Source organism: Grampus griseus (assembly GCF_964374135.1).
Source record: "Grampus griseus genome assembly, chromosome: 4".
In the NCBI taxonomy this organism is placed as follows: Eukaryota; Metazoa; Chordata; class Mammalia; order Artiodactyla; family Delphinidae; genus Grampus; species Grampus griseus.
Window position 1 is genome coordinate 58,503,307 of NC_138997.1, and position 14,789 is coordinate 58,518,095.

The 14,789-nt window shown below is 37.6% G+C and overlaps 1 protein-coding gene across 1 annotated transcript in view; it reads left to right on the plus strand.

Annotated features, from left to right (window-relative positions):
- LOC309822276 (transmembrane protease serine 11F-like) overlaps nt 1–14,326 on the plus strand; it is a gene marked incomplete at both ends in the record, with an annotated part of 59,262 nt that extends 44,936 nt beyond the window's left edge. The window contains 6 exon segments of the mRNA XM_082654014.1: nt 4,544–4,745; nt 8,491–8,626; nt 8,630–8,661; nt 8,663–8,748; nt 9,969–10,111; nt 14,168–14,326. Coding sequence (XP_082510140.1) covers nt 4,544–4,745; nt 8,491–8,626; nt 8,630–8,661; nt 8,663–8,748; nt 9,969–10,111; nt 14,168–14,326 — 758 coding nt within the window.
- Between the last annotated feature and the right edge of the window lie 463 nt (nt 14,327–14,789).

The following is a 14,789-nucleotide window of genomic DNA, read 5'->3' on the forward strand; positions in this document are numbered from 1 at the left end:
ATGGGTTTTTAATTTCCCCCATGTATTATCATGTTGGATCTTTTCCAAAACATGAAAGGGTAGGTATTATTTCCACCATTTTAAGGAAGCTAGACTCAAGTAAGATGTCAGACATGGGACTAGCAAGCCTTGGGGGAAGAATTAAAGTACAGGTATTCTGACTCCCAGAGGTCTTTACTGGTCAGTTATGGGGGTTAGCTTCTATAGTATCAAAGAAACAGACACCTTTATGAAGGTTGACCCCTGTTGGAAGAACCATTGACATGAACTGTAAAGAGGTTCTCTAGTTTATTTCCAATTTAAAACAATTTCTTATTCATCTCATCATTGATTCCTCACAACACAAACTCAGAAAAGTTCTCATTTTATTTTCCCCCAAAAGTGGAAGAAAATGAAGTTCAAAAGGTTATGAAACTAAAACTACCTCACAACTGGTTGGAAACCAAACTGAGAGACATTTCTATTTTTCTATGCCAGCATATAATTAGAGAAAGTAAAATAATGTGTTTCAAATAAGATTGTAAGTGCCAAGGTAAGGGACTGTGTCTTTTTATTTTCTTACTCCTCCCCCTGAACTCTAGTATACGTCTCACAGGCATTAGGTGTTCCAGCTCTGTTCATTGCTTCCAATTAAGTATTTCCAAGTGTAGTTACTTCTGACTTAATACCAAAAAATAAGGCTTGTCCTTTGGACCTAGAATCTTTTCCCCTCCCAGCAGCCATGAAGTGAAGAAACAGATCATCTAAAGTGAATTTCTCTATTGTTAGACATCAGGAAAATCCTTTAAATACATTTTGAGATAGAATCTCCACACGTAATAGTGACAACTTCTTCCTGAAGTAATTAGAAATGATGAAGAGTATGGTATCCACCTTTATTTTTAATCAATTATATTCCAAAGAAAAATATGACATTTTCCAGCACTCTGTAAATGGCAATCTCAAACTAAATCTCAATTCCTAATAATATAATTTCCCTAATACATGATTATATAAGCTAAAGTAAAATATCCATCATAAAAAATGTTAAAATTGTAGAGTTTCTTATTTTACAATTTTTAAAAATCACTTTTCGGCCTTCTTGGTCATGTATACTGACTTTTTACTATAAAGGTTGTTTTAATATCAAAATAATGATATTCTATGACCATCCTCAATAACCAAAATTCTACCACATATATTTTCTTCTGCCACATACATAGCTCTCATTAAATGAAGAGAAGTGAAATGTCCAGGAAATCTATTAATCTATTAATATTCTTTTTCAAAATATCATGTTCCATTTTATCCCAATATTACAATTATTTACCCATCACTAAAGACTCTTGTTATATTTTTACTATTTCTCATTCTTGAGTCTTGATTTAAATTCACCTTTTTGCTTGCTGAACTCTATCTTCAAGTTATTTTTTTTCTTTTTTCTGTTTCTTTTTTTTTAAACATCTTTATTGGAGTATAATTGCTTTACAATGGTGTGTTAGTGTCTCCTTTATAACAAAGTGAATCAGCTATATTCAAGTTATTTTTAAACAAGAAAATTATACAGATGGTATATTTTCTGAGAACTCGCATGTCAGAATCTCTTTCTACTTCCTTTTTCTCATTTTATAGGATTATTGGACCATAAACTTTCCCAAATAATTGTATATACATTATTGCCTTTTATTCTAGTGTTTTTGTTATAGAGTAGAAGTCTAAGGCTGGTGTGATTTTTATTCTTATATAGGTTACCTTTTTGGTTTCTGGATGAAGGTAGGAAATCTTTATCCTTTAACTTTTTTTCTTTTTTTTTTTTTTTTTTGCCAAGAGATCTAGATGTGGTTACATTTGGCACTAAACTTTGGGAAATTATGAGCATTTTCAATGTTCTCATTCTGGAAAAATGTTCTTCCTCTATAAATTTGATGATTGATTCTGTTCCAATTGTTCTTTTTTTTTCTTCCTCAGGAACACAAATGATTTATTACCTGAATGTCCATTTTCTGCTCTCCATGTCAATCATTATTTCTAGTTCCAGCTCAGGTTACTTTCCTCTGCATTCTGAAAGATCTCATCAGATCTATACTCCCCAAAATCACTTATCTCTGTTATTTGGTGTCATTTTTTCTTTTTACTACTTCTATGTGGATTTTATATGTTATGACATTTCTGTGATATTTTGAATTTTCTTTAGTGACAGACAACTCTTTCGTTATGTGTACTCTTATCACAGCATATTTTCCCCTTATGTTTGGCTACTTTTTTTTTTTTTTTTTTTTGTGGTATGCGGGCCTCTCACTGCTGTGGCCTCTCCCATTGTGGAGCAACAGGCTCCGGACGCCCAGGCTCAGCGGCCATGGCAGCCGCTCCGCGGCATGAGGGATCTTCCCAGACCGGGACACGAACCCGTGTCCCCTGCATCAGCAGGAGGACTCTCAACCACTGCGCCACCAGGGAAGCCCATGTTTGGCTACTTTTGTTTAATAAGATCATGTCTTCTTGCATATCTTTGCTGATACCAAGCACATGTCCTAAAATTTTTTGAAGAAAACTTTCTGAGATATGTCTGTCTTCTGAGTTTATATATCATCTGATTTAGAGGACCTTAACCATGCCATACAGTTAGATGCAGGATTAATTTCTGATCTTACAAAGAGAGTATATGAAAACTACATCAACCACCCATTTTAGAGTACCACCAGCTCCAGCATTCACTGGTGCCAGTGCTCTTTCTCTGTTTAAATTGCTTTTCATTAGTCCATTCCTTGTGTGATAACAAAATACCATAGATGGGGTAGTTTATAAATGGCAGAAATATATTTCTCACAGTTCTGAAGGCTAGAAGTCTGAGATCAGGGTGCCAGTATGGTCCGGTGAGGGCCCTCTTCTGACTCAGACATCTTGCTGTATAGTCAAATGGTGGAAGAGGCTAGGGATCCCTGTGCACACTCTTCCGTAAGGCCCTAATCCCATTCACGAGAGCTCCATCCTCATGACTTAAGCACCTTCACCTACTAATACCACCACCTTTAAGGGTTAGGATTTCAACTATAAATTTTGGGGTACACATTCAGACCATTTAATAAAATAACTACATTTTCATAGAACTTTTCATCTTTCCTGTGTCCCTAGATAGGATGGTGTGCTGGACAGTGTGGCTTCTTTTGAACACACACAGAGAGAAAAGACTTGATGGGTCACAACTGGATGGTTCAAACTATAGTTTCTATTTGGCTAGCTTTATTCCCTGGGCTAGGGAATCACAATAGCAGTGGCTTTGTCGGAATTGTTGGGGTTCTCCACACAATTCTGGTTCAGGGATATAGCTTGAGTCATCTAAGAAGTTGCTTTTTAAACCAACCAACCGAACACTGCAGTTACTGAAAATTACTACCAGAATTTATAATTTTTCTTATCCTTCCTTAATTTCTGGTGATTTTGCTCCTTTTGCCTTTGAACAATACCATAGACTCAATTTTTTTCATCTGCAATATGAGGATAATAACATCTAACATAGAGGGTTGTTATAAAAATTAGGGAAAATATATGTAACACTATGTACAGGGCCTGGCTCATAACTAGTAGATATTATTTTTATTATTATTATCTTTATGCTTACTTTAAGGGGAAGTTGGGGAAGGAAGTATTAGGCACTACTGATATGGCACCATATTAACCTAGACACTCTATTTGTTCAATTTTATGGTCACCTTAAGCTAAAGCTATTTAACACTAAGGGATTTATGATAAATTTGTAAATATGATTTCAGGCAACTATTTTTACCTGTTTTTGAATAAAACCCCTTTTTGTAAAGAAAAAAAAACACTTGTATTCTTAACAAAATATAAATAATTAAAAAGCACATTAATAAAGTATGCTAATATACTTTCAAGTATTACTTAAGGTTGATTTGAAGTCTAATCAATTGAGGGTTTGCTATCAGGGAATCAGAATTTTTTTTAAAACTAGTCTTTTAAATTTCAGAAAAGCAAAAAAGTCATTGTATTTAAGACTTAAATATCAGGGCTTTACAAAGACAGTCTACAGATTCATGTCAAGGCAGAATCATGACCGACATTCAGTGTTGGGCTCTCTCTCAGTAGTAAGAATACAAGCTTTGATGTGGATCCTTCTAATTTTATATACAACTCTGTCATTTACCAGCTGGGTGACCTCCAGTAGTTTACATTCTCCTCCAGAGCCGAGTTTTCTCATTTGAAAAGTATTTTGCTATAAATGTATCTGAAACCCTTAGCAGAGGATCTATACATTTTTATGCTCAGTAATTTATCTACCCACCTGTTTATTCATCCGTATATGCTTTATATGGAGACCGAAGTTAATTCCTGGTTTCGATGCCTTGAAATGTTGGTAAATATTTCTTCTGAACCTCAATAGGATTAGTAGGACCCCTACAGAATAACCCCAGAGACTGAGTGCTAGGAATGGGTTAAAGAATAGCAGGTTCAATGGACTGTCTAACCATCTGCACACAGTGCAAATCAGGATGTGCTTTTCTTCCACTCCTTTTCATGAAAGCAAACTAACACGTTTCTGTGACAGACTGTGGAATAAGGATGAAATCTTCATACATGCCATTACCAGCATCCTCTTCTACTGAAAGGGTTGTCCAAGGAAGTGAAACAGCTGTGGAAGGGGAGTGGCCATGGCAGGCCAGCCTCCAGCTCATAGGGGCAGGCCATCAGTGCGGAGCTAGCCTTATCAGTAACACTTGGCTGCTCACGGCCGCTCACTGCTTCTGCAAGTAAGTTTATTAGAGCTGTTGCTAGTCTTCCTTACTCAGTTATTAATTACCGTCAATTTAGTGCTGGGAAGAGTTCAATCTCACCAGCTTAGCCTCTACTCCATTCTGGATGGACCCTGTCCCCTAAATACATTATGGTTGCTCTATGCCCCAATCATACTCATCCCCTCACCCTTCTCTCCGTATCTATCATGTTTGGTTTGCATCATTCTTATGGCTCTTACAACATATTCTCTTGTAGCATCATGACACCAGTGTGATCTTTTCTACTATACCATAAATTATTTTAGTTTAAAGACTATTATACATGTAACAAATTTAAACTCTTCTACCTATTTAAAGAGAAAATTCAGCCACTTTAAAAAATATTATTCCATCTATCCTCCAACTATCAACATCCACCATCACTTTAGTAAGTGATGAGAAAAACATCAAATAAGAAAAAAGAAAAAAATCAAAGGTATCACTCTTGAAGCTCTCCCTTCCAATTGCATTATCCAAGAACTGTGTGGGCTTTTATGGACCAGAGAGGTGTGTGGATGGTGAAAGAGACCAGCCAGCCTTTATCACTGCCCTCATAGAATGTAAGACTGATCACACACAATCTAAAAGGAGCTCTCTGCTTGGGCTTTCACAGTTGTAGCTCTTAACACTCAGCTATATCACTTCACATACACAGACATGCACAGGCACGCTATTGCCCCAAGACCAGGGACACACTATCTTTTCTCCCTGAGGTTTCACTATCAGGGTACAGAAAGTTTTTCCTTTTAAACCCTTAAAACACAAAAGCTCTGAGTAAAGCCCTGGCCAGTGGCACTGTTCACACACCCTTTCAGAGGAAACTATCCTTGGTGTGTCTAGGAGGTGCTTGGTCATCCTTCTGTGGTAACACCCAAATTGTTTCAAGATGCCTACGCCTTTATTTATGGAGCAGACGTGCAATGAGAATAACCTAATGAATTTAAGGTGATTGTCACTCTCTCATGAAAGAAGAGAAAAGGGACTCACACAAATTCACAACCCTGAAAATAACTAGCATCATGCCTTAGGTAAACTTGAGTCTCACTAATTTTTCAAGGCTTTCTGATTTTTTTTCATGTTTACAGACTCCTCCAATCTTCACACTTGTGTTTGGGAGTGTCATCTATTTTGCTTTGTAACTGATCTTTGCTTATATAAATTAAAAATAAATAAGCCCAGAATGTCAATGCATTTAGTGAAGAATATAAGCTATAATGACTGAGATACATTTTCGGCAGGTCCAGTGCCATCTCTGTGTGTTGGCAGACCTACATGGGGATCGGCCATTGAGTTTGATAAAAATAGAGATAACTGGTGACCTTGATAAAAGAAACTGTGATTATATGATGAGAATGGGAATGAATTCAAGAGAGAAAAGAAGGAGAAGGATTGGATGTAGTGAGTTTAGATGCCATTTTCAAGGAGTTTTTAAATGAATGGGAGCAGAGAAATTTGACAGTTGGGGGTGGTTGTGGACTCAAAGGAAGGATTTTTTTAAAATATGAGAAATGTAATAGCATATTTTATGCCAGTAATAATAATAATATAAAAGAGTTGGGAAAGGTAATGATCCTGGAGAGAAAGGGTTCCATTTCGCAGGTGATATAATTTCATGTAACTGCATAATACAGTGTACTGTTGTGAAGGAAAAATAAAGATTCTTTGAAGACAATTTCACAATTATCTAAATACTTTTAAATTTTTTATGTTTTTTTCCTACAGAATTAGTGTATTTTAAAAAATTTTGTTTAAGACAAATGTTAGTACCTTTATGTCCATGAAAAATGATGCCAGTCTTTGTGAAACAAGAGTGTGTAGGGAAAAAGTTCTTGACAGGATATCATGAGACCTAGGCCATCTCTCTCTGACAGTAACCAGGTGGATATGTGACTTACCTGGCAAGCCATTTAACTTCTTAGTGAGTCTTAGTGTTCTTATCCACAAAACATATTGAACTGTGCCTAGGAATGGAGACTCCCTTTCTGGTTGATGATGCATGAAGAGATGGGTATTCCTGTTTTGTCCACTCCATTAGCTTACAAGCTCCTTAAGGACTGAAGTAACATATGTCTTTGTAGCTTCCAGAATTCTATTTTTCAAATGAATGCTTCAGCCCTAAGATTTCTGCTTTGAATAAAATCTCCCTTTAAAGTGTAAATAAGTAAAACACATGAGAGGCACTTCCCTGGTGCCGCAGTGGTTAAGAATCCGCCTGCCAATACAGAGGACACGGGTTCGATCCCTAGTCCAGGAAGATCCCATATGCCGTGGAGCAACTAAGCCCATGTACCACAACTACCGAGTCTGCACTCTAGATCTTGCGAGCCACAACCACTGAGCCCACACGCCATTACTACTGAAGCCTGCATGCCCTAGAGCCTGTGCACCACAACTACTGAAGCCCCCACGCTCTAGGGCTTGCGGACCTCAACTACTGAGTCCATGTGCTGCAACTACTGAAGCACGCGTGCTTAGAGCCTGTGCTCTACAGCAAGAGAAGCTGCCCCAATGAGAAGCCTGCACACTGTAGCGAAGGGTAGCCCCCGCTCACCACAACTAGAGAAAACCCACGTGCAGCAATGAAGACCCAACGCAGACAAAAAGAAAAAACAAATTATATACATAACCAAGTGGAAATTAAAAAACAAAAACAGATGAGAGAGGAGCCCTCCCCATATCCCAATCCCTCCACCCCTAGGCTCTGCCTGCTCATCCCTGGGGCAGTGCAGAGTACTCTGAAAACTACTGATCTTTCAGGTTTTTCATTATACTTAAAAGTTATGATTCACCAACACAGTAATCCTGCATGAACAAGGAACTCCCCTTTCTGAATTCTCTTCTGTGTGATTTGCTTTTAAATAATTTTCTTCTACATAGAGAATTTCAAGTTTCTATATATTTCTAGTCATTCTTGAAAGGGATAATTAGACAAAGAGGGAACTGGGCTTTAGATTAGAATAGGGAGGTAAAGAGATGATAGGAGTAGACAGAATTTGCTTGTTATGTAACCTTGTGGTAGAGAAAAGCATCTGTGTTAAGGAAGAGCCTCAAAAATAGTAAGAGGGACTGACTAGGCCAGGTCAAAGGCAGTGGGAGCACTAACAACATGACACTGAATAGGGCTGCTTAGCCCTTGAGTATTGGGGCAGGGTATGGGCCTTGGGTGGAGAAACAATCCTGTGTACATATGAGGGTTTGTGAAGCAGACAAATTGCACTTTATCTCAAAGATCAAGGTAAGACCCAGTAAACAAGAACTGACAGGTGAGTCATAAAATAAGAATGGATGGAGTGTCTCATATAGAAGGAAAATATCTCTTATGGTGCATAATATCCAAAACAAATCAAAATTAATTTCTACATACTTCACTGAAATTATAGAAGAAATCAAATTTGAAGAGTTTCTAATAAACAAGGAATTAAAATATTAGAAACTAATTGTATAGTAGCCATTACTATTATTATTCCAAACATAGCATGGAATTCCATTTAGTTACTGTACTCTCTTTAATTTTAGAGTATGTAAAATATTTTAAGGGCTTTCATACTCTCATTTGTATCAATATTTTAACCTCTTTTTTCCATAAGGTCATCAACTGCAAATTCTCTCACCATAGGGATTTTTCAGGAGCATAATTCCAATAGTTGGGGAGAATATGGTCTCAATCTTTTTTTAAAGGATACAGTTAAGCATCACACATTTTACCCTTTATATTTTGCAGACATAAAGACCCAAGTCAATGGATTGCTACTTTTGGCATGACTATAACACCACCCGCAGTGCAACGAAGTGTGAGGAAAATTACCTTTCATGAGAATTACCATAGAGAAACAAATGAAAATGACATTGCTTTGGCTTAGCTTGCTACCCGAGTTGAGTTTTCAAATGTAGTTCAGAGTTTGCCTCCCAGATTCATCCATAAAGTTGCCGTCTAAAACAAGTGTATTCGTCACAAGGTTTGGATCCATTGTAGATGATGGTGAGCTGTTCAACATAATTTACTTAGTACAATTTTATCTTGGGATCTAATGAGGCATCTAGGGGATACCGCTTTAGACTCTTCATTAAAATGTGGATGTTTCTAATGTGTATGGCTCTGACAAGAACAAGGTACTGTGGGTTAAAAAGTAAAAGGAATCAGATACCTGTCCTTGAGGAGTTCACAATTAATTGGAGCAGTGGTGAGGAAAGGGAGAGGTCAATAACATGATGAACAGAACAGACCGTTTTAGATACTATAAGGAACAAAATGCTATGGGAGTACAAGGGAGTAAAGGATTACAAATTGTATATTTGCCAGACGTAAACACTCCCGGCTAGCATATACTTCATATACTTTTTTTGGTATAAATTCTTCCTAATTTTAATGAGGATATGTAATGATCATAAACATGAAAGTGTTTTGTAAATGTTTTTAGACTCAGTTGTGTAGTATTCTCTCCTCCTAACCACTGGCCTTACTCTCTGCTGGTGTCATATTGTTGCTGTATCTTGGGCATTTGTTTTGTTTCTCATGTTTTGAAACACCTGAAATAACATGCAGGGGTCCCCAACCCCCAGGCCGTGGCCCGGTAGCAGTCTGTAGCCTGTTAGGAACTGGGCCGCACAGCAGGAGGTGAGCAGTTGGCAAGTGAGAGAAGCTTCATCTGCTGCCCCCCATCGCTCGCATTACCAACTGAACCAACGCTTACACCCACTGGTCCATGGAAAAACTGTCTTCCATGAAAACGGTCCCTGGTGCCAAAAAGGTTGGGGACAGCTGCTATACATCATAGAGTAGGACAAATAGACCTGTGCAGCTTGTACCCTGGTTTCTTCTTGAGTAGCTTTTGGAAAATCAATGAACTCCTCTGAGCCTCAATTCCCTTACATGGAAAAATGTGAAGCTGGACAAGATCAGTGTGATGAACCCTCTTCTCATGAAAAAAAAGGGCATACACACACAATATTGCATGTAGTTTTGAGGGTTCCAATAACTCTTGAAGAGCCACAAATATGATATAATATTGGGTCATGTATGTGTATTGTTCCTTGCACGTAGGCATTTTTGACACAGAAAATAAAATTAGGCAATAATTAAATAATAAAAATCTTAATGCTTTTGTTCCTAGGAATATACAATTTATGTGTCTTCTGAGTCTTAGATATAACTCTATTCAAAGAACATGTTTTTCATTTTTACATTTGTTTTTGTAATAGGACCTACACAAAATAGACTTCAGCAAGCCAGGGTGGAAACCATAAGCACCGATGTGTGTAACAGAAAGGATGTGTATGATGGCCTGATAACTTCAGGAATGTTATGTGCTGGATTCATGGATGGAAAAGTAGATGCATGTAAGGTAAGTCCAAAGTCAAGGTCAAAACTTTAAAAGGAAAGTTTCCATTAACTGTTTCTAATTTGGGCATATACTTTACCTGGGAGAAAAAAATGACATGAATTTTACCAAAGACACAGTTTGCTTAAATAGACATGATAACAAAAATGATTGTACTGAGTGTTTACTATGCCAAAACAATGCTAAGCACTTTCTATACATTAGTTCATTTAATATAATGAGATTGAAGCATTACTATAATTATCCCTATTTTACAAATTAGGAAATTAAAGTCTATTGCTCTAAATTTCTGGTTCACACAATAACTCTTATGGTCTATTGTTATTTTCTTAAGCAAATTTGGAATCAAAAGACAGAGAAACCTCTCCTCTGAAGACCACTTTATTCAGCTCTATCATCATCTCTCATGCATCTTGTTTTTATTCCCCCACCTCCAAATCTCTCTTTGTCCCTTTCATTCTTTCACGACTGACACCTGAAACAGATTTTGTCTCCATCCCAAGGCCTGCAATATTAACGTCAACTCATTTAAATGCTGGATTCTTAGTTCCTAGATCTCCTAATCTCCAGTGATCTTCACTCCTCCTCAGTCACCTATACTTAGGGTCACACCTTGAGCTTTGTCACCAAAAACTATTCCATTTCCAGCAACACTAAATCCCCAAGTCATCCTATTTAACAACAATCCTCCATCCTTCTGCCTGCTTTTCAACTACTTCTGTTTCTTTGGCCACACTCTGTTACACCCCAACCTTCCAACCCTCACCCCCCAACATACACAACTTACACATATATTCTTTGTGTCCCTTCTCTGTTTTATTTTTATCTTTAGCTCTTGTACCATTCAGCACACAATATATTTTATTTAACTGGCTTATTATCTGTCTCTTTCGCTAACCTAGAATGTGAGCTCCATGAAGGCACACATTTTAGAGCATCTATTTTATTTTACTGCTGTATTACCAACACCTAAAACAGTGCCTGGCACAAATATTTGTTGGCTGAATATCATCCTTCAATTTCATAGAGACCTGTAGAGCACAGCTTCTCTGCTATTTCACATCCCATTAATCCTTTCCTTTCATCTACCATCCACTTGTCCAATTTAGATTTCACTGTGATCTTTTTTTTTTTTTGGCCACGCCTTGTGGCATGTGGGATCTTAGTTCCCCCACCAGGGATCAAACCCCTGCCCCCTGCAGTGGAAGCATGGAGTCTTAACCACTGGACCGCCAGGGAGTCCCTGTGATCATTTTTTAAACACTTTTGCTAATACCCCAAGTCCACCTGATGCTCTCTCTTCCCAGTATTTCTGTCTGACAAAGTCCCAAACCTGGAAGAACTCAATTATTTAGTCTCTCTCTCTCTCTGCCTGTATCTGGAAAGTCAAATGCTCCTGGAAAAAATACAAGAGAACCCATGGTTCCACTATAGGTTCCAGATAACAAAACTGACAACCTTACTCTTTTTGTCAGTTTGTTTTTTTCTAAATCTACCTTCCTCTGAATTCTTCCGCCATTTTCTACTTTCCTTAACTTTCAGTTTCTCCTGCCTGTTTATTCTCAACTGATGATTTTGTTTCCCAATTTTCAAAGAAAAATATAAGTCAAAAGAGGGGAGTTTCCCATCTTCCCAGCACCAAGCATACAGACATGCCTTCATCCGGACCCTTGTCATCCACCTTCAGCTTAGATCACAACAGAGGAGCTGCCTCTTCGCTAAGGCTGGTCCCTTCTCCTTTGCTCCATTTCTTCTTCTTGCTGGCCTCTGGGGAACTTTACACTGGCAATTAAGTCCTCTCTCTCTCTTTTCAGACTCAACGTTTCTCTTGTAACTAGATCCTTCTCTATTCAGATCTCTTAAGTTAGGGAAAAAAAGAAATAGCCAATTCTTTTTTGACCCATAATGCCTCCAGCTAGCTTCTCATCTTATCTCTTTACCACCAAATATTTGTGAAAATGTCTCTACCCATGGTCTCAATTTCCTCACCTCCCACTAACTCCTCAAACCATTTCAGTATGGTTTTTGCCCTATTACTTCATCAAAATCTCTCTTCCTGATGTTTTCAATGAACCACTAATGACGTTATACAAATTTTTTGGTCTTCTTTTTTTTTTTTTTAACCTCTTAACAGCATTTAATAATGCTTACCACTCCCTCTTTCTTGAAATATCGTCTTCCCTTGGCTTGTAATGATTTTCATCCTACATCTGTCTGCTCCTTCTCTGTCTCCTTTTCAGGCTCATTCTCTTAATCCCATCTAATACATGTTAATCTATCCTATGCCTGTTTCTTTTTTCACTCTATACTTTCTCCCCAGAGAATCTAATTCTCTCTCATACCTTCAATTATCATCTTTTTGTTGATGTTTCATACATTTATACTTTTAGTCCTAACCTCCTTTTTGATCTCCAGACTTATATATTCTATTCCTACTTGGCAGCTCCAGTTGGATGTTTCAAAGGCATCTCAGATTCAAATGTTGTACATGATTCTGTTCTTATTCCCCTCCCCACCTGATCTTCTTCCTATGTTTTGTATCTCTATGAATGGAATCCCCTTTCATTATGTTAAATAAGCCAGAGTCTAGAAATCATTCTAATTTCTCTCTTTATCCCATATCCAATTGATTACCTAATCCCATGGGTTTTACCTCCTAAAATCTCTCTCCACCATCTCTTGCCTTTCTCTCTTCTCTCAACCTCTCTCTCCTCCCCTTCCCTTCCCTCCAACCCCCAACCACATTAACCATCTAGTTTATCTCCCTTATATTCATTCTTATGCTCCTTTAGTGCATTAGTCAAATGAATGCCAGGACAGTTTCTAACAAGATGTAATCTGATCATGTCAACCCCCTCCTTAAAACACTTAAAACTTCAGTGGTTTACCTTTGCTTTTATCTTATGATAAAAATCAAAACCGTCTGTAAAAGACCCATAGGGCTACATATAGACTAGTCTCTCCTTACCTCTATGGCCTCATTATGTACCACTTGCCCCGTTGCTGTCTTCTCTCCAGTCCCCCTTTCTACAGGCCTTTGCATATGCCAGGCTCCTTCATGCCCAGAGCATTTGTCATGCTGTTCCCTCTGTCTAGAACACATTTTATCCACACCTTTCTTTTCATGATTTACTCCTCTTCTTTTAGATATCAGCTCAATTACATCTCATCAAGGCAAACATCCCTTTCCTCCCTGACTAGTCGAATCCCCCGTTGTATGTTTCCATAGCACTTATCACAGTTGTCATTTTGCATATTTGTAGGCTTATTTAATATTGTGTTTTTTTAAACCTAAATGTCAAGCTCTATGAGCATAGGGACCGTTCATTTTTGGTCATCGTTTTATCCTCAATGTCCATCAGAATGCCTGGGACACATAATAGGAATTCAATAAATAGCTGATAAAAGAAAAAATAAATGAAGGAGGTGGAAGAGGCACAGAGAGGTTATCCTGTGTATCTTACCTCAGGTCACACAACCAGTAATTAATAGAACTAGACCTGAAACTTGGGCAGTTCAACTAGTGAGACCACAATTTTAACCTCTACACTTACAACTGTTTATTTACTTAATCTTCCTTGATCCAAAAGAGATTTAATCTATATAAAATTCAGAAAGCAAACATAAATTAGAACTAGGTGAGTAACAGAAAAGGAGACCAAAATTAGGTCCATAAAATACAGTCAAGCTAAGACATTCAGAAGAGATCACAGAAAATTTCTACCTAGGCACAAATACCAACCTCATGTTAAATATTTTAGATAAATGCTTACTAAACCCCATGCTTAAAGGGTCTAATAAAACTAGCAAAAAAATCTAGGGATGCTGAACCAGAAATAATGTAACCATTCCATATGAATGAATGTTAGTCTTTCTAGAAAACAATTCACTTTAAAGTTTAGCACAAAATTTTAACTCAGTTGAGAGAAACATCATATAATCTATCTCTAGTTTGGCTGCATGTTCTGTGTACCAGTTTCCATTTTTCCTGTGGAAGAGAGATGACTGCAGTGACCTTTCTATTGATGTTAACAATTTTAAATATATTTTTTTCTCTAGGGAGATTGTGGTGGACCTCTGGTTTATGATAATCATGACATCTGGTACCTTGTCAGTATAGTAAGTTGGGGACAATCATGTGCTCTTCCCAAAAAACCTGGGGTCTACACAAGAGTGAGTCAGTATCGAGGCTGGATTGCCTCAAAGACTGGTATCTAGTGTGAATTGACCATGAATTTTATCCACGGCACACAGAGCTAAAACTCCTGCATATTGTGTATTATTTATATTCTTGTGGTTTGAATCAGTGCTTGTGCTGGATGTCAAGAAGTCCTTCAGAGTCAGACCAATCTAATATCATGAGGTGGACTTTGTATACACGTGACAGAAGTATTTCTCTACCCTAAGCAAAGAAGACACAGCAAATGACAAATAGCACCAACTCCTCACTCACAAGAGAAACTGTGATCTTATTAATCAGATGAATATTTATAAATGGTTTCCCCCAAGTGAAGATGGGGAACATCACTTTCCACAGGATATGAAGAGCTGCCAGGGCTGTCAAAATCTTACCTCATACACTACTTGGAGCACTTGGGATTCATATAGCAAAATATCAAACAGCAATCATCCCTGAGGATTCAGGGCTTCAACATTCTAGGACTGATGACTGGACATTCAA